Source organism: Thamnophis sirtalis, unplaced genomic scaffold (genome assembly GCF_051295495.1).
Source record: "Thamnophis sirtalis isolate CommonGarterSnake01/CBP01778 unplaced genomic scaffold, rThaSir2_p1.2 scaffold_2, whole genome shotgun sequence".
NCBI classification, from domain to species: Eukaryota; Metazoa; Chordata; class Lepidosauria; order Squamata; family Natricidae; genus Thamnophis; species Thamnophis sirtalis.
In genome coordinates this window covers 12634738-12659033 of record NW_028261382.1, presented here as the reverse complement: position 1 = coordinate 12659033, position 24296 = coordinate 12634738, and the positions used below count along the sequence as shown (strand labels likewise).

The window sequence follows — 24296 nt, the reverse complement described above, 5'->3', positions numbered from 1 at the left end:
TGAAAAATATTTTTAAAAATGAGATGGGAGCGACAGAAGGGTATAAGGGAATAAGAGCTATGGAACTTCAAACAAGCTATTCCCAATAGGAAATCTTTAGTACATTAAACTACATTCAAGAGGGGTGGGTTGTGTTTTGTTTGTTTCTTGTTGTTGATGATGTTTGTGTGAGTGCGGGGATTAGATCAGGAGGAATATTGCCCTTTAAAAATTAAGGAAAAACTGATGCAGACTGAGCTTGCGTCCTTTGCTTCTCTCCCATCTCTCTTTCCTTTTGTGCTAAGGCATAAAGGCTTTGCAAACTCAAGGTTCTTTGAAATGAAAAGAGGCCCTGAAAAACTCCAAAATAATAATTGGAGACCTGCTGAGAAGGATCCACTTTGATTTACCGATTGTATGAATGAATAGAATCGGTTTGGACCAAGAATTTGAAGTTGGAGAGACAAGGGAGGTATTTTAAATCTATCAAGGAACTGTCAAATGTAAAAGGCCTTGTTTGTCATCACCCCCGAAGATCAACTCTTTATTTTATGACTGCCACATCTATTCATCTCTGCCTCCTGCTTTTTATCCCCAGAGCTATGGTAGGGCTTTGCTAGCAGTGGTGCCTCTTCCTTCCCGAGGACCAGCCCACAGATTTCCACTGCTCTCCTCTCCACTGTCTTTGGTGCATCTGCACACCAGGCGCCCAGGCACTGTTCCTCCTCTTCTTCATCTGCCACCTCCAGACCTGGGGGCTATTGACTCTTCATCTAAGGGCTAATGGATGGTCCAGGCTCCTCCCTCCCTCCCCCCACTCTCTCTCTGAGAGCTCCATTCCCTCTTCCTTCTCAGAGCTCTCAGATTGCCTTGACTCCCACGCCTCCTCCTTATCCAATTCGGTGCCTGACAGGTGCCAACACATCCAAGGAAGCTGGATGGTTACAATAAGGACCACGTTTATCAGCCCTACCCCGCAGGTTCTACTTAAAGCTGTCTCTTCCTACCCCAGCTTTGATCCCCTCTGGCAAAGACATACCTGAAGCCATTCGCCTGCCTTTTTGGTGAGGGCCGTCCAGGCATTGGTTTTCCCAGTGTTATCAAGGCGGGCGTAGTGAGGGAGCCAAGTCATCTTACTTATGCCCCAGGTCTTGTACACGCTGGAGGCTGTGATCTGCCGGTCAGAGATGAGACGGGACTTCATGCCCAGTGGTTCAGAGCAACCTGCCGTGTTGAAATACACTGTAACACAACGATTTATAGACAGAGTGAAAGGCAAAAGTCTGGAAGGAGGAAGACTCTCCCAAGGATGGTGCCATTAAGGAGAGCCCCCCCCAAAAAAATAGTCCTCCAAGAGAAAGGTCAATTTTTAAAAGCAACAAGACATTTAGATAGACGCCACCTCCAGAGCAATAGCAATAGCAATAGCAATAGCAGTAGACTTATATACTGCTTCATAGGGCTTTCAGCCCTCTCTAAGCGGTTTACAGAGAGTCAGCATATTGCCCCCAACAATCTGGGTCCTCATTTTACCCACCTCGGAAGGATGGAAGGCTGAGTCAACCCTGAGCCGGTGAGATTTGAACCGCTGAACTGCTGATCTAGCAGTAGCCTGCAGTGCTGCATTTAACCACTGCGCCACCTTGGCTCTCAGAGGGTGTCTTGATGATCACTGGTGCAGATAGAGGATGCTTTCAGGTTAGCGTTTAGACAGCAACAACCTGCCAGAATTCTACACTCCAGATTAAGGATATTTAGAATAACAAAGAGTTGGAAGGGACCTTGGAGGTCTTCTAGTCCAACCCCCTGCTTAGGCAGGAAACCCTACACCACTTCAGACAAATGGTTATCCAACATCTTCTTAAAAACTTCCAGTGTTGGAGCATTCACAACTTCTGGAGGCAAGTTGTTCCATTGATTTTTACATGCTTTCGAATTGCTAGGTTGGCAGCAGCTGGGACAAGCAACGGGAGCTCACTCCATTACACGGCGCTAGGGCTTCGAACCGCCAAATTGCCAACCATTCTGATCGACAAGCTCAGCTTCTTAGCCACTGAGCCACCGTGTCCCTTTCCTTTCTACTAAGGGCTTGCAAATGTTTCATTTCAGCCCATTTTATTTATAACATTCATATAACCACCCCTCTTATAACCAACTCGGGGCAGCCCCCCGTCAAAACAGCAGAAAAGCTATATTAAAACTACAAAAACTAACTGTTTAGCTTTACATTTGGGTTACATTTACATTTGGGAGTGTGAAACTATTTCAAGTGCAAAATGACCTATCTTGGGCACTTGGGAATGGACATGACACAGACAATGCTTTGAACCTTTTGAACCGCCAAAGATTCTTAAAGGAACTGCTGCAGGCCTGACACACAAACTATAAGTAATATCACCTTTACTATTAGTATCGTAACAGAAGTCAGTCTTTTATATTAAGAGCCAAGGTGGCGCAGTGGTTAAATGCAGCACTGCAGGCTACTGCTAGATCAGCAGTTCAGCGGTTCAAATCTCACCGGCTCAGGGTTGACTCAGCCTTCCATCCTTCCGAGGTGGGTAAAATGAGGACCCAGATTGTTGGGGGCAATATGCTGACTCTCTGTAAACCGCTTAGAGAGGCATGAAAGGCCTATGAAGCGGTATATAAGTCTACTGCTATTGCTATTGCTATTTTGAACCTCTCTACTTTCTACCTAGACGTCTGCTAAGGACAAAGAGATGGGACTGAGACAATTTCATGGTGTCTTAGGATGCTTAGAGATTGTCCATCTGAAAGCAGTAAAGAGATCCTGGCCCCCCATATGCTGGAATATGGAGACGTCACAGTTAGCAAGAAAGGTTCCCAGGACCATAAGTCAAGTTCATTGAAGCCTACTTTTATTGTTCCCTATGATGTACACTGAGAGCATAATCACCAAAGACAAATTCCTTGTGTGTCCAATCAAACTTGGCCAATAAAGAATTTATTCTATTCCGTTCTATCCCATCCCATCCCATTTTATTCTAGTTTAACTCAGCCATGGTGGCAAGTCCCATCCTTCAGCTAAAGGTACCCATTTCAAACGATGAGCAATGTCAAATACAGAAGCCTTGCCTTCTAAAGAAAATATTTAGCATCCCCTCTTTGCATCAATATGTCACCATCTAATTAAAAGAGTCAAGACGGTCCATCATTCTATCCTTCCCCATTTTTGGAGTGGAGCCCCAAATTATGCAAAAAAAAAGCTGGCTGTGGTCATCTATATCATTCACACAGCTTGCAAAATTCTGCCTTTCCTGCGGGGTAATTTAAACCACTCAGGCACCCTTTTAATTTTTTTTTAATACACCAAGCTGGTCAATTGTCCCAAGTGCTCCCGGTGTCAGAAGGACTGGTCCAATTTTCAAGGGCTATTGGAAAGAGCCTCTCCTTATTGAAGAGCCGAGGTGGCGCAGTGGTTAGGGTGCAGTACTGCAGGCCACTTCAGCTGGCTGTTATCTGCAGTTCAGCGGTTCTAATCTCACCGGCTCAAGGTTGATTCAGCCTTCTATCCTTCCGAGGTGGGTGAAATGAGGACCCAGACTGTGGGGGCGATATGCTGACTCTGTAAACCACTTAGAGAGGGCTGAAAGCCCTATGAAGCAGTATATAAGTCTAACTGCTATTGCTATTGCTAAAGTAGGAGAGGTCCAAAATGAAGTTTTTGATTCCAGAGAACCTCTCCAGGGGTTTCCATCATCTTCTGTCAGCACTTTAGCTTTCTTGTGCTCAGTCCCCAGTTTTTTTTAAAAAGGGGACACTGTATGGGAAAAGCACCAAAGCCCCATTTACCCAATTATCCATGCGGGATTGTGTGCCTCCACTCAAATTCATTAGACCAATGGGAAGCATTTACCATTCATTTCACAGCCAATCAGTTCAAACCGCAGAGTGCAGCCACGATGGCATGTCCCTGGATGGATTCGGAAATACTGGGCGATGATTGGAGCCTTAAACATGTTGGTCGCTGGGGTATATTTGTCTTGATTGCCCGAGAAAATCTGCAGGAAGGAAAATACAAAACGAAGAGTATCTAAAGAGTAGGAATGGGAATCCCTTTCCAAGGCTACACAGCCCTGGAGACACTGTTTTTGCCATATATACTTGTACAATTATAGCATAAAGGCTGGGTTATGGAGCTTTGGTTAGGGATAGGAGAATGCAAATCCGTTTTTGGATACATGGATAATTTGTCTTGAACCACTTATACTTTTAAGTCAACTTTCCAGAGTAAGTATGACAGGAACATGGGTTAACATATGTAGATGCAGACTAATTTAAGTTCCTAAAGCCCATTTGGACTCAAAAAAACCCATAGAAGCTATTATCCTCTACAGCAGGGATGTCAAACTAAAGGCTACTTTAGGGTACTTAGATCTGGCCCGCTGGGTTGCCCTGGAAACAGTGAAGGATCAGCCCATAATGCCTCTGCCAGCGAAAATGGAACTCGGGAGGGGGGGCTGCCGTTTTCAGCTGCGATGGCCTCCTGCAGCCCTCTGCCAGCGAAAACAGAGCACGGGGGGGCTGCCGTTTTCAGCTGCGATGGCCTCTTGCAGCCCTCTGCCAGCGAAAACGGAGCACGGGGGGGCTGCCGTTTTCAGCTGCGATGGCCTCTTGCAGCCCTCTGCCAGTGAAAACGGAGTTCAGGTCTCCGTTTTCGCTGGCAGAGTGCTGGGGCCACCACAGGAGCCCCTGACACGAGTGATGTCGAGCTGGCCACACCCACCATGGCCATGCTCACCAGGCCCCCAATGTCAAACATTACCCTGATGCAGCCCTCAATGAAATCAAGTTTGACACCCCAGATCTAGAGTAAGCAAAACCAACTCGCACTTAATTATAATATACCAAAAAATATGAAAGAGGAGGTGGAGAAAACAACTAAGCCAAGAACCTGGATCATACAGGCTAACAAGTTTGAGGAGATCCATATTTTGAAACGTCTAGGAGTGCTTTTTGATGACAAGGATTCTTGGAAGGGCATCATAATGAATTTTTCTATGCAGCACTGGTGGCATCAAGCTTTTTTTTTTTCACCAAAAGGGGGAGCTAGTCCCTCCTACCCCGCCTAGCTTTTTTCCCCAGCGGGAGAGCCTTCTCTGTGGGAGCGCCTTCCCTCTGGAATAAGCTGCCCCCGAAGCTTCCTATATATAATCCCCGACCTCTCTAAAAAGTTGGCTTTTCCAGCAAGCCAGCCTGGCCTGAACAAAACAAAATAAATTATTGATCATTGTTAATTTTAATCGTTTTTTTTTTTAAAAATGTTATTGTTAATCCTAATTGGGTTTGTTTGGGATATTCTATTTAATTTTTTTTTAACTTTTGTAATATGTGTTCTTTTTTAATGTTGTACCCCGCCCTGAGTTCTTGGGAGAAGGGCGGCATAAAAATCCAATAAACCAAACCAACCAACCAAAATTCAGATGACAGCTTTTTCTAACAGTTTCACCAATTCTGATTGCTCATTAATGCAGGGACTTGGAGAGTAACTTACATAGCCACTTTTATTTATTTATTTTTAGAATGAGGTCAAGTCAGCATTCAGGTTTTTAGAGGCTACACCCCACATGCCTCAAGTTAATACTGGAACTAACTCACTCAAAAGTGCTTTGTGCCTTTTTTCCCCCAGCCCCCCAAAAGGCGAGAAGAATGGGGAGGGAGCAGAGAGACAGAGGAAGGAAGCCCAAGGGGAACTGACAAAGTCAATGATGCTTGAAGACAAATGTGCTTCTGATTATCTTGCTAGTCAGGGCTTGCAAATAAATAAATAAATTAAAAATTCAGAGCTGCTGGCTTCCCAAATATTTAACACCAACTGAAGCTCTTCAAATACCCTCAAGCTAGAAAATGGGAGTGCAACAGACCCACCTGGAGCTGGGTGAAAATTAAATATAATTAGCATTAAGTATAGGGGAGGGCAAGGTGCTAAAACATCCGTCTCTAGGAATGGAATTCTAGCAATGCAGATACTAAGTCATTCCCCCGCACACCTCTTATCCCCAAGGCTTTTTTTAAAAAAAATAGTGGAAAATTTTGTTCCTGTTTATGTTTACAATATCGCGCAACATATAATTTTCTATACAAGAGCCAGTTTGGTGTAGCGGTTAAGGTACCAAGCTAGAAACTGGGAGTCTGTGAGTTCTAGGCCCACCGCAGACCCAAAGCCAGTGGGGTGATTTTGGGCCAGTCCTTCCCTCTCAGCCTGGGGAGCAAGCAATGGCTACTTCTGAAAACCACTTCTGAAATCTTCCCAAGAAAACTGCTCACATACTACTATTGTAATCTTGCCAGGAATTAAAACTAACTCAAAGGCACCCACCCCCCAAAAAACCAGATCCTCCAGGGCTCTGAAAAAAAAAGTCACAGAACATTTTGTCCCCGTTTATGTTTATAATATTTCACAATATAGAAAGGATTTCTATACATCTTACAACAATTTACACCATGGCTCAGATAAATTGCCAAGACCTTTCCCTTCTTTTAAATGCAAATCATACTACTTTACACATGTAATTCATACGTTTTCCCCATGGGAAACTTGTTTGTGTGTAAAAGACAGAAAGGGAAGGGAGAGAGGAAGAAAAGAGGGAGGGAGGAAAGAAGGAAGGAACGAAAAAAGGGAGGGAGGAAAGGAGGGAGGGAGGAAATAAGTAAGGAAGCTAGCAAGCAAGTAAGGAAACAGTAAGAGAAGAGGAAGGGAGGAGAGAAGAGATATCCCTCTTTATGTGAAAGCTTTACATAAAGATAAAGGTTCCCCACTCACATATACACTACTCATTCCCAACTCTAGGGGGCCATGCTCGTCTCAGATTCTAAGCCGAAGAGCCAGAGCTGTCCAAAGATATCTCCGTGGTCATGTGGCTGGCATGACTAAATGCCGAAGGTGCTCAGAACACTGTTGCCTTCCCATCAAAGGTGGTCCCTATTTTTCTACTTGCATTTTTTATGTGCTTTCAACCTGCTAGGTTGGCAGAAGCTGGGACAAGTAATGGGAGCTCACTCCGTTAAGCGGCGCTAGGGATTTGAACTGCTGACCTTTCTGATCGATAAGCTCAGCGTCTCAGCCACTGAGCCACCGCGTCCCTGAAAGCTTTAGGCTTTTGCTTTAATAGAAAGAAGAATTAAGGGAAGAATGAATGAAGGGTTAAAGGAAGCCAAAGATCTCCCTTCTGTAGAACACCTGAAAATGCTTTTGTTGTCTACTTTTATGCTCTTGAAAGGATAACATTGTGATGTAAATAAGGCAAATCTGATCATTCCAAAATGCATTATAAGCATGGTTTAAAATAATCCCTTTGTTTTTCTTTCCTTCTTTGGCCTTCAGCCGTGCTCTCTTACCCACCTTTTCCTTGTTTTGGTCCACCTCCTTGTAGAATTCAAATCCTTGTCCATCTAGACTGTAGGAAACTTTGTAAGTCTGGACATACTCTGAGTATCCTCCACGGCTGGCCCCTTGAGTAACAATCCCAGAGAGGAACATTGTTTTCAACAGATTGACCTGCATGGAATTTAAAAAGGGAGGGTGGCTTCAAAATCAAATTGGCTGGGCACTTAAATGAAAACAGAAAATGTAAAAAGCAAATGAAAACAGCAAAACTGAGTATTTGATTCTGTGTCCAAAAGTCAAACTGTATTGAAGTTACATTATTCTTTGAGTCTGTTCTGCATATGTGAACTCTGTTTCTGTTTATTAGCTCAACACAGTAATTTTCATAAGAAAAGGTTAAATTGTAATCTGCCCAGGGCATGGATGGATCTGGTTGTTTTCTTTTAAAAGCCAAGAAATTAAAAGTAACACAATACAAACCTATCACCAGAAAGTGAAAAATTCTGTAAGAATTCCCATGCCAAGCTCTATCTAACGAAGGACCAACTCAAGCGTTATTGTTGTTATTGGAATACTTTTTATACATCATTTTGTGTTTTTGTTTCAACATAGATTAAGAGGTTATTTTATTGTATACGAGCTGGATACCCGTGCTCCACGACGAACCCTGTGAGTAGGCTATACAGGAGAAATTGGCTCAGTGGCGATCAGTGATTGAAACACATAAGGGAATTTCTCCTGCCGCCTTGAGTTTGGACGTAGTTCCATAGGTAGAAGTTATAGACATTTTGGTGACGTACCAATGTTTAGTACTGTAAGGAGCCCCAGACCGCTCTTGAGTGAAGGAAAGGAAACGTCTGCCAGTTTGAACTGAGGTAATGGAATGTGAGGCAACTGGCAGTTGAAACAGAGTTGTTTTCAGGTGGGGAGGGGGAGTAGAACTCCTTAGCATCAGAGCGTGTTAATTCCATATAAGAAATACTAATGATCTGATGGTCATTTCGAAAAATCCTTTCTTAGCAAGCACCTAGAAGCCAAGAGGAACAGCGGAAACCAGAGTTTCTTGCCATTTCTGGATGGGGACTGGATGAAAACAGTAATACAAATCTAAAAATTGAGATTTTTTTTTAAAAAAAGGAAAAATAGATTGTACTTCAGTTTTGCTTAGATGTGTGATGTGAGTCAACCGTTTTTGATATTTATACCACCAAATCTTAAAGACTATGCAGATGGTCTGGAAGGGGTTAGTAGCAAAGCTAGTGTTGATATTGTGGAAATTAATGAAACTGAAAATTACAATGATGTTATTGCAGGGATGTGACTATCCAGCTAAAGTTGTTTCTCTGACATTCTAAGATTTAGATGTCTGAATGATATCAGGATCTTTTTTTTTTTTATGGAAATTCCAGATTGGGTGATAAATCCATTTTCAGATACTGAGGAAGATGGGGTAGTGGAAGAACAACTCATAGAGCTGCAAAATGACATTGAGCTGAAGCCAAAGTTTAAGAAATCATACCAAGAGTTTTTGGTTACAGAAAGAAATTTCTGATTGCTATCCTGCACTATGGACAGTGGTTAAGAAGCTCCTTGTTGCATTTCCAACATCATATTTGGTGGAACATGGCTTCAGTGTGGCCATCCAACTTCTCTCCAAGCAAAGAAATCGACTCCAGATTACTGAACGTGGTGATTTAAGACTCCTGCTAAGTGACTTAAAACCAGACATTGGGAAACTGGTATCACTTCATCAAGCCCATCCATCACATTAAGAATTTACTGAACAGTGAAGTAGTTACTAAATTTTACTGAATTTACTAAGTTACTAAGGTTCTTGATAAATGACTATCAGACTTTGAAAACCTGGTATCACTGGATCATGTTCAACAATTTTGTTGAATTAACATTAACTAAAAAAGTTTTTAAATTGGATTTTGAATAAATGTGCAATTAATTGTTACAGTTTTGAATTTTACTGTTACTATCTTCTTTCTGTCGTGCAAACCGCCCAATCACATGACCACCACCCCCAGCCACGCCCACCAAGACACGCCCACAGAACCGGTAGTTTAAAAAAAATTGAATTCCACCACTGGGTGGGGGGCACTGAGGATCAGTTTGTAGCACCAAGGGGGCGGTGGACTGAAAAAGTTTGGGAACCACTTTGGGTAACAGTAAGAAGGTGAGTTCAATGTAGAGATCTTATCGACCCTTTTTTTTTTTCCTGCTTTGTTTTAAGACATTTTAGACTGTGTTTGCTAAAAAGTTATACTGTGTACGGGCTCTGGGAAGTCGGGGGGAGGGAAGGGAGGTGGGGTTCTAGGGGGAGGGGGGGAGGGGGGAAAATATAATATGTGTTAGATCTTAAAGCACATGATTGCACTTGTATACTGTGGCTTTTTAATAGTGTAAAAATAGGACAAGCTGAACATATTGGTAGACAATAGAGGTACACCGAAGGGAGGAGTAGAATGAAAGAAGAAGGAGGGGTGGAGAGGGTGGAAGAGAGGATTGGAGGCAGGAGGAGAAGGAAGGGAGGGAATGTATTGAGAGAGAGGAGTGATAGAGAGGGAGGGGAAGTAGGAAGTAGAGGTGTATGTTGGAAGGAAGAATGAAAGTTGGAGGGGGGTGAAAGAGGGTGTATGGTGGGTCAAGGTGGTATATTGGGTTTGTATTGTGGGGGGTATTGTCTATAAAAGCGAGGGCTGTGTTTATTATTCAATGTTATATGCCCCGGTTATGCACAGTATACATGTGATTGTATGGAATGAAATGGAAATAAACGTATTTTTTAGGGGAAAAAAAGTTTGGGAACCACTGACTTAGACTCATATACTGCTTCAGAGTGCGTTACAGCCCTCTCTAAGCAATTTACAAAGTCATCATATTTCCTCTAACAATCTGGGTCCTCATTTTACTGACCTCAGAAGAATGGAAGATTGAGTCAACCTTAAGGCAATCAGAATTGAACTCCAGACTGCGGGCAGACTTAGCCTGCAATACTGTATTCTAACCACTGCGCCACCATGGATAATGACCATATGTTTCCATTCCCCTTCTTGCCACCTGGAACAGAAGATTCCTCTTGCACCAATACCTGAATCCAAGGTTTTTTATCATAGCTGCTGGCTGTCCAGGCATTCACAACTCCTTTCTTGTTGAGGCGAGCGAGTTCCGGGCCCCAGCGTTGCATGCCTAGGAAGCCGTAATATATCGATGATGCTGTCAGCTGGGTGTCTGCAATCGCTTTTGTCTGCATGCCCAAGTCATCTCTGCAGCCTGGAGTGGGTGAATTTTGGGGAAAGGAGAAAGAAGAAAACGAGAGCATTGGAACAAAGCTGGAATAAAAGGGCAGAGGAGGATTAAACAAACAAAAAGACAAAACCCTTTTTATGCTTTTTTTAAAAACGCATTTCAAAAAAAAAAAACCCCTCTGAAGCACAATGCCCTTTTGTGCGGCTTGTTTTGTTTTGCGCTGTGCTGCGCTGCTAATGAAAGCAAGTTTTTGCATTTGTTCAGAAAAGCAGAAAATGTCCATGCGTTCTCTTGCCTTATGACTGAGCCGTAGGTTCAATGGGTGTGTGTGTGTGTGTATGTGTCAAATCACTGCACTTTTGGCTACAAGGGCTCACTAAAAGGAAAAAGCAGATCTTAACCAAAGACCTACATAATCCATTAAAAAAAAAACTCATTGTGAGGATATTTATGAAGAGCTACCCTGATTGGGAAGATAATTTTTTTGCCCTGAAAATTGCTAGCTAGGGCATATACCCAGAGCTGCACTGGCTACCCATTAGTCTCCGGACCCGCTTCAAGGTGCTGGTCATTACCTATAAAGCCCTACATGGCATCGGATCTGGGTACCTGAGAGACCGCCTCCTGCCAATTACCTCCCATAGACCGATTAGGTCTCACAGGTTAGGTCTCCTCCGGATTCCATCTGCCAGCCAATGTCGGCTGGCGACTCCCCGGGGGAGAGCCTTCTCTGTTGCAGCTCCAGCCCTCTGGAATGACCTCCCCATGGAGATCCGGACCCTTACTACCCTCCTGGCCTTCCGCAAAGCCACCAAGTCCTGGCTGCTCCAGCAGGCCGGGGGGCTTGTGAAACATCCAGCCCCACGGAAACTGTGAATGTTGCGTATTTTAAAGTGTTGTTTTTGTCTATTTATCCCCCTTCCCTTGTTTATTGTGAGCCGCCCGGAGTCCTTCGGGAGTGGGCGGCATACAAGACAAATAAACTGAACTGAAACTGAACAGATGCACCTGGGATTACTTTCTTGCTCATACAAACTCCCAAATGTTTCCCTTTCCTCCCTCCCAGGGTTCTTGAGCAAGCAGGATGTGTGGCAGGGAAGGGAAGCTACAAGATTCCCCCACCCTCCCACCCCAAATGGTTGCAGACTTTTGATATTCCAAGGTGAGAAACAAGTGACAATGAGAAGAGGGAGGATGGTTGGCGAGAGAGAGGAAGGGAGAGGACAGTCAGATTGGTCTCAAGATCTCTGTTAATGGCAGCAGTTAACAAACAATCTTGAATGGCTGGTGGGAGGAGGGAGGGAGGAGGGAATAGGGAAGGAAGGAAGGAATAGGGAGGGAAGGAAAGAAGGAATAGGGAGGGAAGGAAGGAAGGAAAGAAAGAAAGAAAATAGGGAAGGAAGGAATAGGGAAGGAAGGAAGGAAGGAAGGAAGGAAGGAAGGAAGGAAGGAAGGAAGGAAGGAAGGAAGGAAGGAAGGAAGGAAAGAAGGAAAGCCTGCTGGTATCTCCAGGATGCTTTGAGGTCCATCAGGAACAAACTTTCATTGCCTGGAAACCTTCACAAAATCCACCAGGAGGGGTGGCTGCTGGGGATCCCCAGGGGTATGGAAGAACAGTTCGGAGAACACCCAAATCCTGCTCCTGGCTGGTCCCACCCACCCAGCCCCTCCCAGCCCATTTTGGATGCAGGTAAATGCAGGGCAAGGGTAGAGGCTCGAGGAGAGAGAAAAACAAGCATATTGGACATTCAGGAAAGGCCTCCAGAGCCTGGGGAGGTCGTTTTCACCCTCCCGGAGCCTTGAGGAAAGTCTCTAGAGCCAGGGAGGGCAACTCCCCCCATGCCATGGTGCAGGAGGCCAACTAGGCGACGCCCACCATGGCCACACCCATCCAGCAACCAGGCAGAGAACTCCTTGCTAAAATTCTTGAAGTCCACCCCTAGTTAAGATCCAAGGAAACGTTAACTTATGGGTTTAATGTTTTGTGAACCATGGCTCAGCATTCCTTGAAACTGCAGGAATTGCTCTTCTCAGACCAACGCAGATGACCTTTGTCGGGGGGGGGGGGAAACCCTGTCCTCTCAGTGCAGACAGACCCAGCAATGGCGCTTGGAGCCTTCTTCATTTCTTAACTCTCTTCCAACTCGCTATCAGGACTAAAGACTTACGCATCTGGCAGGTCTTCCCCACGAAGGGCGAAGGGCATTTACAGTCGAAGTTGCCATTCAGATCCAGGCAGGTCCCTCCATTCTTGCAGGGCTGGGAAACACATTCATTCACATCTAGGGCAAAAGGAAACGACAGACGCAACGCAATTACTCCCAGGTTTCACCAGACTGACCTTTCAAGAAAGCCAGATCAAGCCATGCCTAGTAACAGTAAAACTATGGCAGGGGTATCAAACTCGATTTCAATGAGGGCCGCATCAGGGTTGTGTTTGACTTCAGGGGGCCGGGGTGGGCATGGCGAGCTCGCCGTCACGCCTGTCGGGGGCACCTGTGGAGGCCCAAGTCTTCTGCCAGCAAAAACGGGCTCCCGAGCTCCGTTTTCATCTTCCACGGCCTCCTGCAACCCTCTGCCAGTGAAAACGGAGCTCGGGAGGGCCGCCATTTTCACTGGCAGAGGGTTGCAGGAGGCTGTGGCAGCCGAAAATGGAGCTCAGGAGCCTGTTTTCGCTGGCAGAAGTACCACGGGATTGTCATTTGCTGTTCCCGTGGGCCAGATCTAAATACCCCGCAGGACAGTTCCACCCACTCCCCTCCCTGGGCCTTGAGTTTGACACCCCTGGACTACAGTCAAATACTTTCCATTATTTGAAAAACCATTACAGTCCGTGGCTCAAAACACAGCACTGGTTCATACGATATAGGATATTCATTTAGAAAGACATGGTGTTGAGTCTTCATTGTTTTCTGGAAAATCCAGAAAATGTTAAGATGAGCATGACATTGGTGCTCTTTTTCCAATGTGATGGTTTGGGGGAAAAAATAGCAAGAGGACGACTGAAATGGCATGTTTATGTTGTATTTGTGCTGATAAATAAATAAAGGGAGATATTTGGGCATACCAGGGGTTGTGACTTTAAATACATACATACATACATACATACATACATACATACATACATACATACATACATACATACATACATACGCATTTAGTGTCACATAAAGGAGGAGAACCTTCTGGCTTAGTGGTTAACACAACTGCTTAATATGTAATACAGCACAGGTTCAAATCCCAGTAAGGGTATGGCTAGCTGATGAGAGCTAAATAGCTTGAAATAGATCTATACTAGTCTCCCTTTATTTATTTATTTATCAGCACAAATGCAACATAGATAGATAGATAGATAGATAGATAGATTGATAGATAGATAGATAGATAGATAGATAGATAGATAGATAGATAGATAGATAGATAGATAGATAGATATCCTTCCAGGTTGGCAGGATGCCCATTGTTTGCTAGTTGTATAACTAGCTATTAAGAGGGCAAAGTTCAGGTCTGCCACACACAACAATCAATCTCTTTTCTCAGTCCTGCCCCTAAATGAACAGGTGTGGACCTGACCTTGGGAATAGAGAAGGACTAAAGAAATCATGAAGAGGGAGGGGTGGTGAGGTGGCTTTCAGAAAAGATTCCTAAAAAGCATGAGAAAAGACTGAAACTGATGGTGTTACCTAGTTTGGGTAATGAAACGTCGGCAAGAACACAACCAAGTTCAGAGGACACCAAGGACCCCGTATGAGAAAGGAAGTCAAAATAACATGGCCTTCGTTTGGTAGAAGAGGGACAGTGAAAGACTGTCATCTATTCTACTACAACAGGGGTGTCAAACTCATGTCGTCATGGTGGCGTCATGTGTCACATTGGGACTTTCCCCCCCTCGCTAAACCGGGTGTGAGCGTGGCCCACGCGTGACGCATCCAGCCCATGGACCGGGAGTTTGGCAGCCCTGTAGTACAATAAAAGATATTCCTGCAATTCCTGTGCAATTCCAAATGCCTGTTTCTTAACATGACCTATCTCCCAAGGAATGAGATCCTATCACAAAATGTCCTTTTTTATCACTGCAAAAAGAAACGCAGGGAGATAAGATGAAGGATGAGGGAGTCCGAAATACTGGCTCATTGTTAGGTTTTGCATCTCACCGATGCCACAAGGACAAAAGGTGAGTCTCGTAGGTGGCAAGAATGGCAAGAATGGCACAAAATGATGACATTTTCTGGATGGACCTGAGAGAGTTGGGTAGGGATGCCCGTAGTTTTAAGACCCACTTATGAGCTTCTGGTTCGAAACTAGCATGAGCAGAATCTTCTGTGACCTGTGGGATATCTTTCCAGAAGAAAATCATACTCACTGTACTGGCAATGTTTGCCATTATACCCGGGACGACATATGCACATGTATTCACTGAAGGCATCACCCCGATTGGGATGCAACCTGCATTCCCCGTCATTCTTGCATGGATTTGGATTGCAGGGACCTAAAAGTGTGAGAGGCAGGAGGAGGAAGAAATTGGGAAGAAAAGGAACACAATCAGCCTCCGCAAGATCCGTCTCTCTTAAGAGTAGCATTGAGCCAGTGGTTAGAGTGCAGTACTGCAGGCTACGTCTGCTGACTGCCGGCTGCCTGCAATTTGGCAGTTCAATTCTCACCAGGCTCAAGCTTGACTCAGCCTTCCATCCTTCTGAGGTCGGTAAAATGTGGACCCAGATTAATGGGGGGCAATATGCTAACTTTGTAAAATGCTTAGAGAGGGCTATAAAGCACTCTGAAACGGCATATGTCTAAGTGCTCTTGCAATTGTATTTAAAACAACCCTTACCCCATTGCCTGCATCTTAATTCAAGAGAAAGAATGAACAGCTGCTGAATTCTAAATGTGATTTGCAAACTATGATTCACATATTATAATATATGTATGTATGTATGTATGTATGTATGTATGTATGTATGTATGTATGTATCTGTATGTCTGTGTATGTGTTCCAGCCTAACTCTGGAATGCCTCGAGCAATTTCAACCAAACTTGGTACACAGATGACTTACTCTCTGGAAGCAAATACTGTGGGGGTAAGTCGCCCCTAAAAACCTCTCGGAATGTGTGTTCTGTTAAGATATAGCCTGTTGTGCCTTCAAATGGCTTCTACTGTACTGCCGTAAAAGGGCTTCTACTGTACAGTGCAGTGGAGTTGTCATAGTAACGGCTTCACAGTACTCCACAAAGGGGCTCCCTCTGGTAGGGGGGAAAATCCAGCATTAGAAATTACATTTGGTCCGGATATTTTTCCCTTATAAATAAATACTCGGGCAACACCAGGTTATTAGCTAGTGGTTAATAAAGTTTGGTCCATTTGCCGTGATTCAACCTTTAGATACATTTGGCCTGGATGACTGAGTCTTCATTGACAGAAACCATCCAATGAGCTGTCCAGATTTGTTGGGCGATCCTCTCCTCCCCTAGAAACTTAGTGGAAGAGATGCGCTGCCAAGGAAGGGAACATTCACAAGAATTCTGGCTTAGTGGACATTCAGACAGGAATGTCCACTATTCTATATTCTATAATCGAGGGCAATCTACAGTTCCTGGACCTCTCCTTCATGGCCCTCTCTGCTCTGACCACTGAGGTTCAGCAGCACGGTTGCCAAAACTGTCTGGTATTGGTCACACCACATCTGGACCGTTTAGAAAAGGCTTCTAAACGGGACTTCTAAACATCTGGGCTAAGAATGTCACACTTACCTTTCTCCGTTTCATTGCAGGTAAGGCCAGTGAAGCCTTCTTCACAGACACAGAAGAAAGGAGCCTCATCTAGACTCTTGAGGCAAGTTCCTCCATTCTGGCACAGATTTACATCACAGAAATCACCTATTTAAAAAAACACACACACACAATTTAACATATCAGCGCAATAGAGAAGAAAAGGCTTGCATCTCTTCCTATCTGCCCTTCTGAGCATTTATCTAACCCTCTCTCTCTCCTTTCCAGCGTTGTGCAGATAGAACAGCAGGGCTCTTGCAGATAGCAAACGGGTGAAAGATCATGCAGAAAAAGAACACACACACACACACTTCCAAACAAGGGCATGAAACCCATTCCAGGTCAAGGGTTGCACTAATGTTTTGTGTGACATGCTGGCACACAATGCAAGACTGCATTTCAAGGCAATGAAGCTTTCAATATCATTACTGCTGAGCTAACTATTTATTGTCCGGGGGTGGTGGTGGAAAAAATCACCACGTGGAGCTAATGTGGACCACACCCAACTCACCGAATAGGAACACAAATCTATAGAGCCACCAATGGCAATGGAAAGAAAGCTGCTGGCTCAGGTCAAAAGCTGATCAGTTTTGACACTTCTGTTCATAGAGGAACAAGGAAATGATTCTGGGCAATTCACAAGCAGGGCCCAATGGTCACTGGCCTCTCTCCTGTTCTTGTTCTGCAATCAACGGCTTTCAGTGTTGTAACCATTCTGACCTTAGACATAATCTCCACCATCCTAACCAATAAAGATTGAAAGTCTTATCACCCATGAATTAGTTTAATCCCTTCTAAAAGACTTGGAAAATAGTCCCTGCTTTCAAACCCCTGGATCAGAGGTGGGTTCCTACCAGTTCGCACCAGTTCGGTAGAACCGGTTCGTCAAATCTACCGAACCGGTTAGAAGAGGTACCACCATAAAGCAGGCCACACCTACAGAAGAGGTTCCAAAAATTTTTGAAACCCACCATACACACACAGACTCACACAGAGAGAGAAAGAGAAAGAAAGAAAGAAAAAAAGAAAGAAAGAAAGAAAGAAAGAAAGAGGGAAAGAAAGAAAAAAGAAAGAAAAAGTGAGAGATGAAAGAAAAAAAGGAAAAAGGGACAGAGAGACAAAAGGAAGGAAAGAGAGAGAGAGAGAGAGAGAGAACACATGGCCGGCAAGCCACTCCCACCAGGTCACATGGCCAGCAAACCACTCCCACAAAGGAGGCCACACCCACAGAGTAGGTTTGAAAAATTTTTGAAACCCACCACTGCCCTGGATGTATAATTTTCCTTTTCAACCTAAGGTCAAGGTAAAGGTGTTCCCTACTCTAGGGGGCGGTGCTCATCTTCATTGCAAAGCCGAAGATTCAGAGCTGTCCGAAGAGGTCTCTGTGGTCATGTGGCCTGCATGACTAAATGCCGAAGGTGCACAGAATGCTGTTATCTTCCCACCAAAGGCGGTTCCTATTTTTCTACTTGCATTTTTTACATGCTTTCAAACTGCTAGGTTGGCAGAAGCTGGGACAAGTCACGGGAGCTCACTTTGTTATGCGGCGCTAGGGATTCGAACCGCCGAACTGCCGACTTTTCTGACTGACAAGTTCAGCGTCTTAGCCACTGAGCCACCGCATCCCTGAGCCATCCCGTGGTTATTAAACACTGAATTACCATTGATAAAAGAGCTACCTTGTGTGCATACCAAATCACTCATGCTAACTTACTGCAGGGCTTCCCAAAAAGAAAGAGACAGAGAAAGAGAAGTCACCACCACAAACGCAAACTCTCTGAGATCAGACAGATGGGATTGCTTCCCACACTGGCTCATGAAATGGAGCTTTCTTTGGCTTAAGCTACTCCCAAGTTCTTTTTATAGCACAGGTTTCTTGGGGCTAATCTCAACTTCCTGCCCTTCCGCAGACTTCACTGCAGACTTTGCCAAGAAACTTGGCTCCACACAGGGAGTTCAAAGGTGCTGGTGTGACTCCTACAGCCAATCCCGGGGGAGAGAGAAAAAAAGGCAGCAGCGTTGGGCGGGAGTTGAAGTCCTTGCTTGTACTGTTGTTGCCCTGGCTGGTTCTAGATGACTTCACCCTCTATCTATGCATTGCCATGAGATAGAACCAAAGGAGAAGGGCTTGCCAGTTGGAAGGAAGCAAAACACTGTCTTCATCCAACTCAGGCCATCAAAGGCTGGGAAGAGAATCTCGCTCTTGAACAGCTTTCAGCCAAGGATTTCTAGGGTGTCTGCCAAGCTACTGTAAAAGCCCTAGACCCCTTGGAAGACAGAGATGGTTTGAATAACCATGTGCTTTTATTGTCAGGGTTCCAAGTAACACCCCCCCAGCAAAAGAAGCTTGACGTTCCTCAAAGTTCCATTTTATTAGAGATGTCCTATTGGCACATCTGGGAAAATGCGAATCTGAAAGCTTCCAGGTTTTCCCCACCCAAACGAAAGTTCAAGTCCCTGCCCAGCTTCCACGTGGCCGTCACATGGCCCAATCAGGCACCATCCCAAACTGGAGATGCCTCCCAATCACACCATCGCACCTGCAGGGCAAGTTGCCCTTGACTCTCTGATAAAGGAACGTTATTATGACCTGGGTACTTGAGAGACCGCCTGCTGCCAATTACCTCCCAAAGACCCGTCAGATCTCACAGGGTCGGCCTCCTCCGGGTTCCGTCCACCAGCCAATGCCATCTGGCTACTACCCGGGGGAGGGCCTTCTCTGTAGCAGCTCTGGCCCTTTGGAATGAACTCCCCTCTCCAGGCCTTCCGGAAAGCCGTCAAAACCTGGCTGTGCCGGCAGGCCTGGGGTTGATGAGTTCCCCTCCCCTCTCGACTGGTATGGCTGTGTGATTTTCGTGTATTTTAATTATGTGTACTGTTGTTTATGTTCCCTTTCCCCTTTGAGTTGTTCGCCGCCCTGAGTCCCCCCTGGAGAAGGGCGGCATACAAATAAACCAAATACTAATACTATACATCTCCCATACTCCAGATACTCCCCCCTCCCATTTTCACACCGCATTGAATGTGGCAGGCCTGAAGGCCCAATGCAAAAGATGGTTTCCAGGCCTGAGGTTTATTTGTTTGGATTCTTCTCTCCAGGGATCCTTTGAAGGTTCATTCACTCACTTCCAACAGGTGGGAAATTTCAGATGCAATGCTATTAAAGCTAGTTAAAAAAAGATTTTAAAAAACCTAATATAAACTCAGATAAAGTGAGATAAATATAAAGAGCCGAGGTGGCGCAGTGGGTAGAGTGCTGTACTGCAGGCTACTTCAGCTGACTGTTATCTGCAGTTCGGCGGTTCAAATCTCACCAGGCTCAAGGTTGACTCAGCCTTCCATCCTTCCGAGGTGGGTAAAATGAGGACCCGGATTGTTGTTGGGGGCGATATGCTGACTCTGTAAACCGCTTAGAGAGGGCTGAAAGCCCTATGAAGCGGTATATAAGTCTAACTGCTATTGCTATTAAAAGGAGAAAGAAGAAACCAGAGAAAAAGCTAAAAATGCAAGAAATGGGGGGGGAGATTAAAATAAAATAGAAAAGAAAGTAAGATAATAAGAAATTGAGTGTAGAATAATAACAGTTGGAAGAGATCTTGAAGGTCTTCTAGTCCAACCCTCCTCAAGCAGGATACCCTATACCATTTCAGACAAATGGTTGTCCAATCTCTTTTGAAAGCCTCCAGTGATGGAGCATTCACAACTTCTGAAAACAAGCTATTCCATCGGTTGATTGCTCTCACTGTTAATACATTTCTCCTTAGTTCTAGGTCGCTTCTCTCCTTGGTTAGTTTCCATGCATTGTTTCTTGGCTTGCCTTTTGGCGTGGCACGACAAAACCGCGGTCCACTAAAGCGCGCCCGATTAAAGCGCATCGCTGATGTCATCAGCAGCGCGACAACAGCGACCGCAGAGAAAAAAGGGTGCTTTAAAAAGCGCTTTGAAAGCAAGCCGATTCACGTTAAGGTAAGGGTTAGGGTTAGGGTTAGGGTTAGGGTTAGGTTAAGGGTTAGGGTTAGGGTTAGGGTTAGGTTAAGCGTTAGGGTTAGGTTTAGGGTTAGGTTAAGGGTTAGCGTTAGGTTTAGCGTTAGGTTAAGGGTTAGGTTTAGGGTTAGGTTAAGGGTTAGGGTTAGGGTTAGGTTTAGGATTAGGTTTCGGGAGGTTAGGTTTAGGTTTAGGGGTTAATTTTAGCTTTAGCGCTCACAGCGTGCTTTTTTCGTCGCACTGTGGTTTCGCGGTTTCGTCGAGCGCGCTTTAGTCGAACGCGGTTTTGTGGTGGAACCGCCTTTTGGTGCTTTGGAAAATAGTTTGACTCCCCCCCTCATCTTTGTAGGAGCCTCTCAAATCTGTAGAGATTCTCAGTCATCCAGATCAAGGTTGTCCCAAAGTTGCTTTTTCAGGAGGCAACTGTATTTTCTAGTTTTTTTCTTTGAAGGCGTTTCCCTTCTAATCCAAGAAGCTTCTTCAGCTCTGACATAATAGTGGGCAATGGAATGGTTTATATCAAATGACCAGCTGTCTGCAAGGAACATAAATCCTTCTATTCCCCACTATCCTGTCAGAGCTGAAGAAACGTCTTGGATGAGAAGGGAAACGCCTTCAAAGAAAAACCAAGGAAGTCCAGTTCCCTCCTGAAAAAGCACTTTTGGGAGCCCCTCAAATATTGGGACACTACTATTCATGTCTCCTCTAAGTCCTTCTTTCCATTAGGTTAGATATATCCAATTCTTGTAACTGTTCTGCAAGGGTTTTAGCCACATTGCTTGGTGGCGCTGCACACTGTTAGGTAGCAAACTTTGGCAGCGAAAAGCATAAGGATAAATTTGCATCTTATCCTATGGTTACAATTTAACTCTCTTCTTTCTATCATCTACTTGATAATGTTTGGTGGCTCATCCTTTGGTAAATATTTACTTACCTAAACAGAGAAGGAAAATGGCCATGGCTGGGCCAAAACCCCCAAAAAACATTGACTTTGTGAGAAACTGGCCAGGAATGTCAGAAATCCCGTGACCACAGCTGACCATGGAGGCATTGAACACAGCTGGCCTGATCCTTGAAATTTCAGTTCCTTGAGAGTAATGAGTCTCCGATTTTGTATGAATTCTTTAAATTAGCGGAATTGAGGTGGTTTGATTCAAAAACTGTAACCCTAGGATGCATCGTTTCAGCTAATTAAATAGCCAGGACACTTTTAGTAGTACATGGAGTCTGTCTGAACATCAAAACGGTAAATCAGAAGTTTATTTCATTCTCTTTCATGCAAAAGATTTCTAAGGGATTTCCAATAAATATTGATGCTGTCTTTGCTCTGGGCAATTTAGCCATCTAAGGGGCATGCATAAGCGCACCAGCGTGCCACTACCATCTCTGTCCTGCTGTCCCCATTTATTTGTACCCATTTCCTGTGTTCTTATTCATGTTTATTCTTATTCTTGTTATCTTGAACATGAGTGACAAACTAAATAAATAAAATAAATCTCCGTAAATCCCTTCATCTTCACCAACCATTCCACCATGGTGAGTAATGTTGAGTCGCTTTTGCGCATATAATAATCTTACTGCAGTTGTCAAACATAAAACCTCGAACCTTGAACAGTGGAACAAAACCTTGTCACCTCGAACAGTGAGACATTATCTATCTATCTATCTATCAATCAGTAAAAAACGTGACTTTTTCCCAGCTTTGTCCATCAATTCCCCTAAAGAAAATCTCCAATTTCAACTGTATATTAATCTTCAAACTCCTCTGAATCCTGACAGTACAGGTAGGGAGTTGTTAGCGGGCAGGAAAACTGAATTACCAGCTCACAGTGCTCAGATGCTGGCAAAGTTGATTTCATCTGACAGGTACAATGTGAACAGGGGATTAAGAGGGAGGATTCATGCCCCAGACAGTTCAAAATGTGACCCTACTTATCCCCTATTGTCTTGGCTGTCAACAGTAGTTGGATTCTCTTGCAGAGATCTCAGCATTATACAGAAATGTTACAGAAGAGACATTTATGTGGAATCAAGTTTTGGCCTCGTGGGTCTTTCTTCTACATAGTTAGCTCTTGATTTACAATCACAATTGGGACCATAATTTCTGTTGCTAAGCATGACAGTTGTTAAGTGAGTCACAACTGATTTTACAACCTTTTTTAATACATATGATTGTTAAATGTATCAGTGCAGATTAAGTGAGCCCAGCTTCCCGCAATGGCTTCGCTTGTTGGAAGCTAGCAAGAAAGGCCCCAAACGGTGACCTGGGACACTGCAAGCACAATAGATACAGGTAGTCCTCAACTTACAACATTTAATTTCATGTAGTGACCATTCAAAATTGCAACAGCACTGAAAAAAGTGGCGTACAGCCGTTTTTCACACCACCTTTGTCGCAACTTCATGATCATGTGATCAAAACCCAGAGGCTTGGCCACTGGTTCATACTTATTTATTTATTATTTATTTATTTATTTATTTATTTATTTATTTATTTATTTATTTATTTATTTATTTATTTATTTATTTATTTATTTATTTATTTATTTATTTATTTATTTATTTATTTATTTATTTGTCTTGTATGCCGCCCACTCCCGGAGGTCTCTGGGCGGCTCACAAAAGACAAGGGAAAGGGGGGAACGAGACAAAGACAACATATTAAAAACAAAACCAACATTCACAATTTCTGTGGAGGTAGATGCTTCTCAGCTCCTCCCAGCCTGCTGGAACAGCCAGGACTTGGTGGCTTTGCGGAAGGCCGGGAGGGTAGTAAGGGTCCAGATCTCAACAGGGAGCTCGTTCCAGAGGGCCGGAGCTGCAACAGAGAAGGCTCTCCCTCGAGGAGTCACCAGCCGACATTGGCTGGCAGATGGAATCCAGAGGAGACCCATCCTGTGCGATCTAATTGGTCTGAGAGAGGTAATCAGCAGGAGGCGGTCTCTCAGGTACCAGTTGCAGTGTCCCTGCAGTTGTTTAAGTTAGTCAACACGGTTGGTAAGTGAATCTGGCTTCCCCATGGACTTTGCTTGTCAGAAGCTCGTAAAAGGGGATCAGGTGACCCCGTCATAAGTGTGAACCAGTTGTCAAGCATCTGAATTTTGATCACATGACCACAGGGATGCTGCAACAGTCCTAACAGAGGTGGGTTGCTCACGGTTCAGCCCGGTTTGGTCGAACCGGTAGTGGTGATTCAGCCTGGGTCACAGAACTGGCAGCTACCCAGGCTGGCCATGCCCCTGAACCAGTTCCCCAGTCTCTTCTGCCATTGCCAGCATGTTTCTGTGAATGTGCAGAACAATTTACAGTCAACTGTGCATGCGCAAGCAACACATGATGGGCGGGCACACACATGAGCAAAGCGAGCAGCACGCGGGCAAAGGCCACGCATGAAGTGAACCAGTCCAGGAACCCACCCCTGGATCCTAAATGCGGAAAATGGTCATCACTCGCTTTTTTCAATCCCATTTTGCTTCAAACAGTCAATAAATGAACTGTTGTAAGTTGAGGACTACCTGTACTTAGGGATTATGAGCCTTGCCATCCAAATAAAACTTCAGTGTGACGGACTAGAGAAGGTTGAAGGGCAACTCTTTCGGCCCTCTTCTCTTCCTACTTCCGTGAGCCAAGTAAGTTTGTGTCATTCTGATATTTACTTTCCAAACAAGCCCATTTCTGTCCCTTAATTAAGCAACCTTCCTGTCCCTTAAATAAACAGCCAAGGAACAATGGGAACAGAAACCTTATCTGACAGCAAAGGATAACAACAAGGGAAGCATTGCCTAAAGATTGCAGCTTCATGTCAAGAACGCTGGATTTGGGCCAGCTTCTTGTTGTCATAACTTTACTCCTTATTCAGAAATTGGATGATCAGCATCATGGAATCTTAAATATAGATAGAGCCTCTATTGTGCAGGAGCTACTCCCCCAAATCTATCCATATTTAGGGAGGTTGGAGGGGTGA

General features: G+C 44.5%; 1 protein-coding gene across 2 annotated transcripts in view; it reads right to left on the bottom strand.

The window, feature by feature from the left end:
- The window catches only part of MFGE8 (milk fat globule EGF and factor V/VIII domain containing), a 44838-nt gene that overhangs the window by 6572 nt on the left and 13970 nt on the right, over positions 1-24296 (bottom strand). Inside the window, exons 2-8 of one of the 2 annotated variants that reach the window (XM_087704296.1) lie at positions 16331-16456; positions 14946-15071; positions 12751-12864; positions 10425-10606; positions 7343-7498; positions 3857-4001; positions 1019-1203 (exon numbers count right to left, since the gene is read on the bottom strand). In XM_087704296.1, coding sequence (XP_087560422.1) covers positions 1019-1203; positions 3857-4001; positions 7343-7498; positions 10425-10606; positions 12751-12864; positions 14946-15071; positions 16331-16456 — 1034 coding nt within the window. Of the gene's footprint in view, positions 1-1018; positions 1222-3856; positions 4002-7342; positions 7499-10424; positions 10607-12750; positions 12865-14945; positions 15072-16330; positions 16457-24296 lie in introns of both variants that reach the window. The other variant, XM_087704297.1, reaches the window with a different exon arrangement.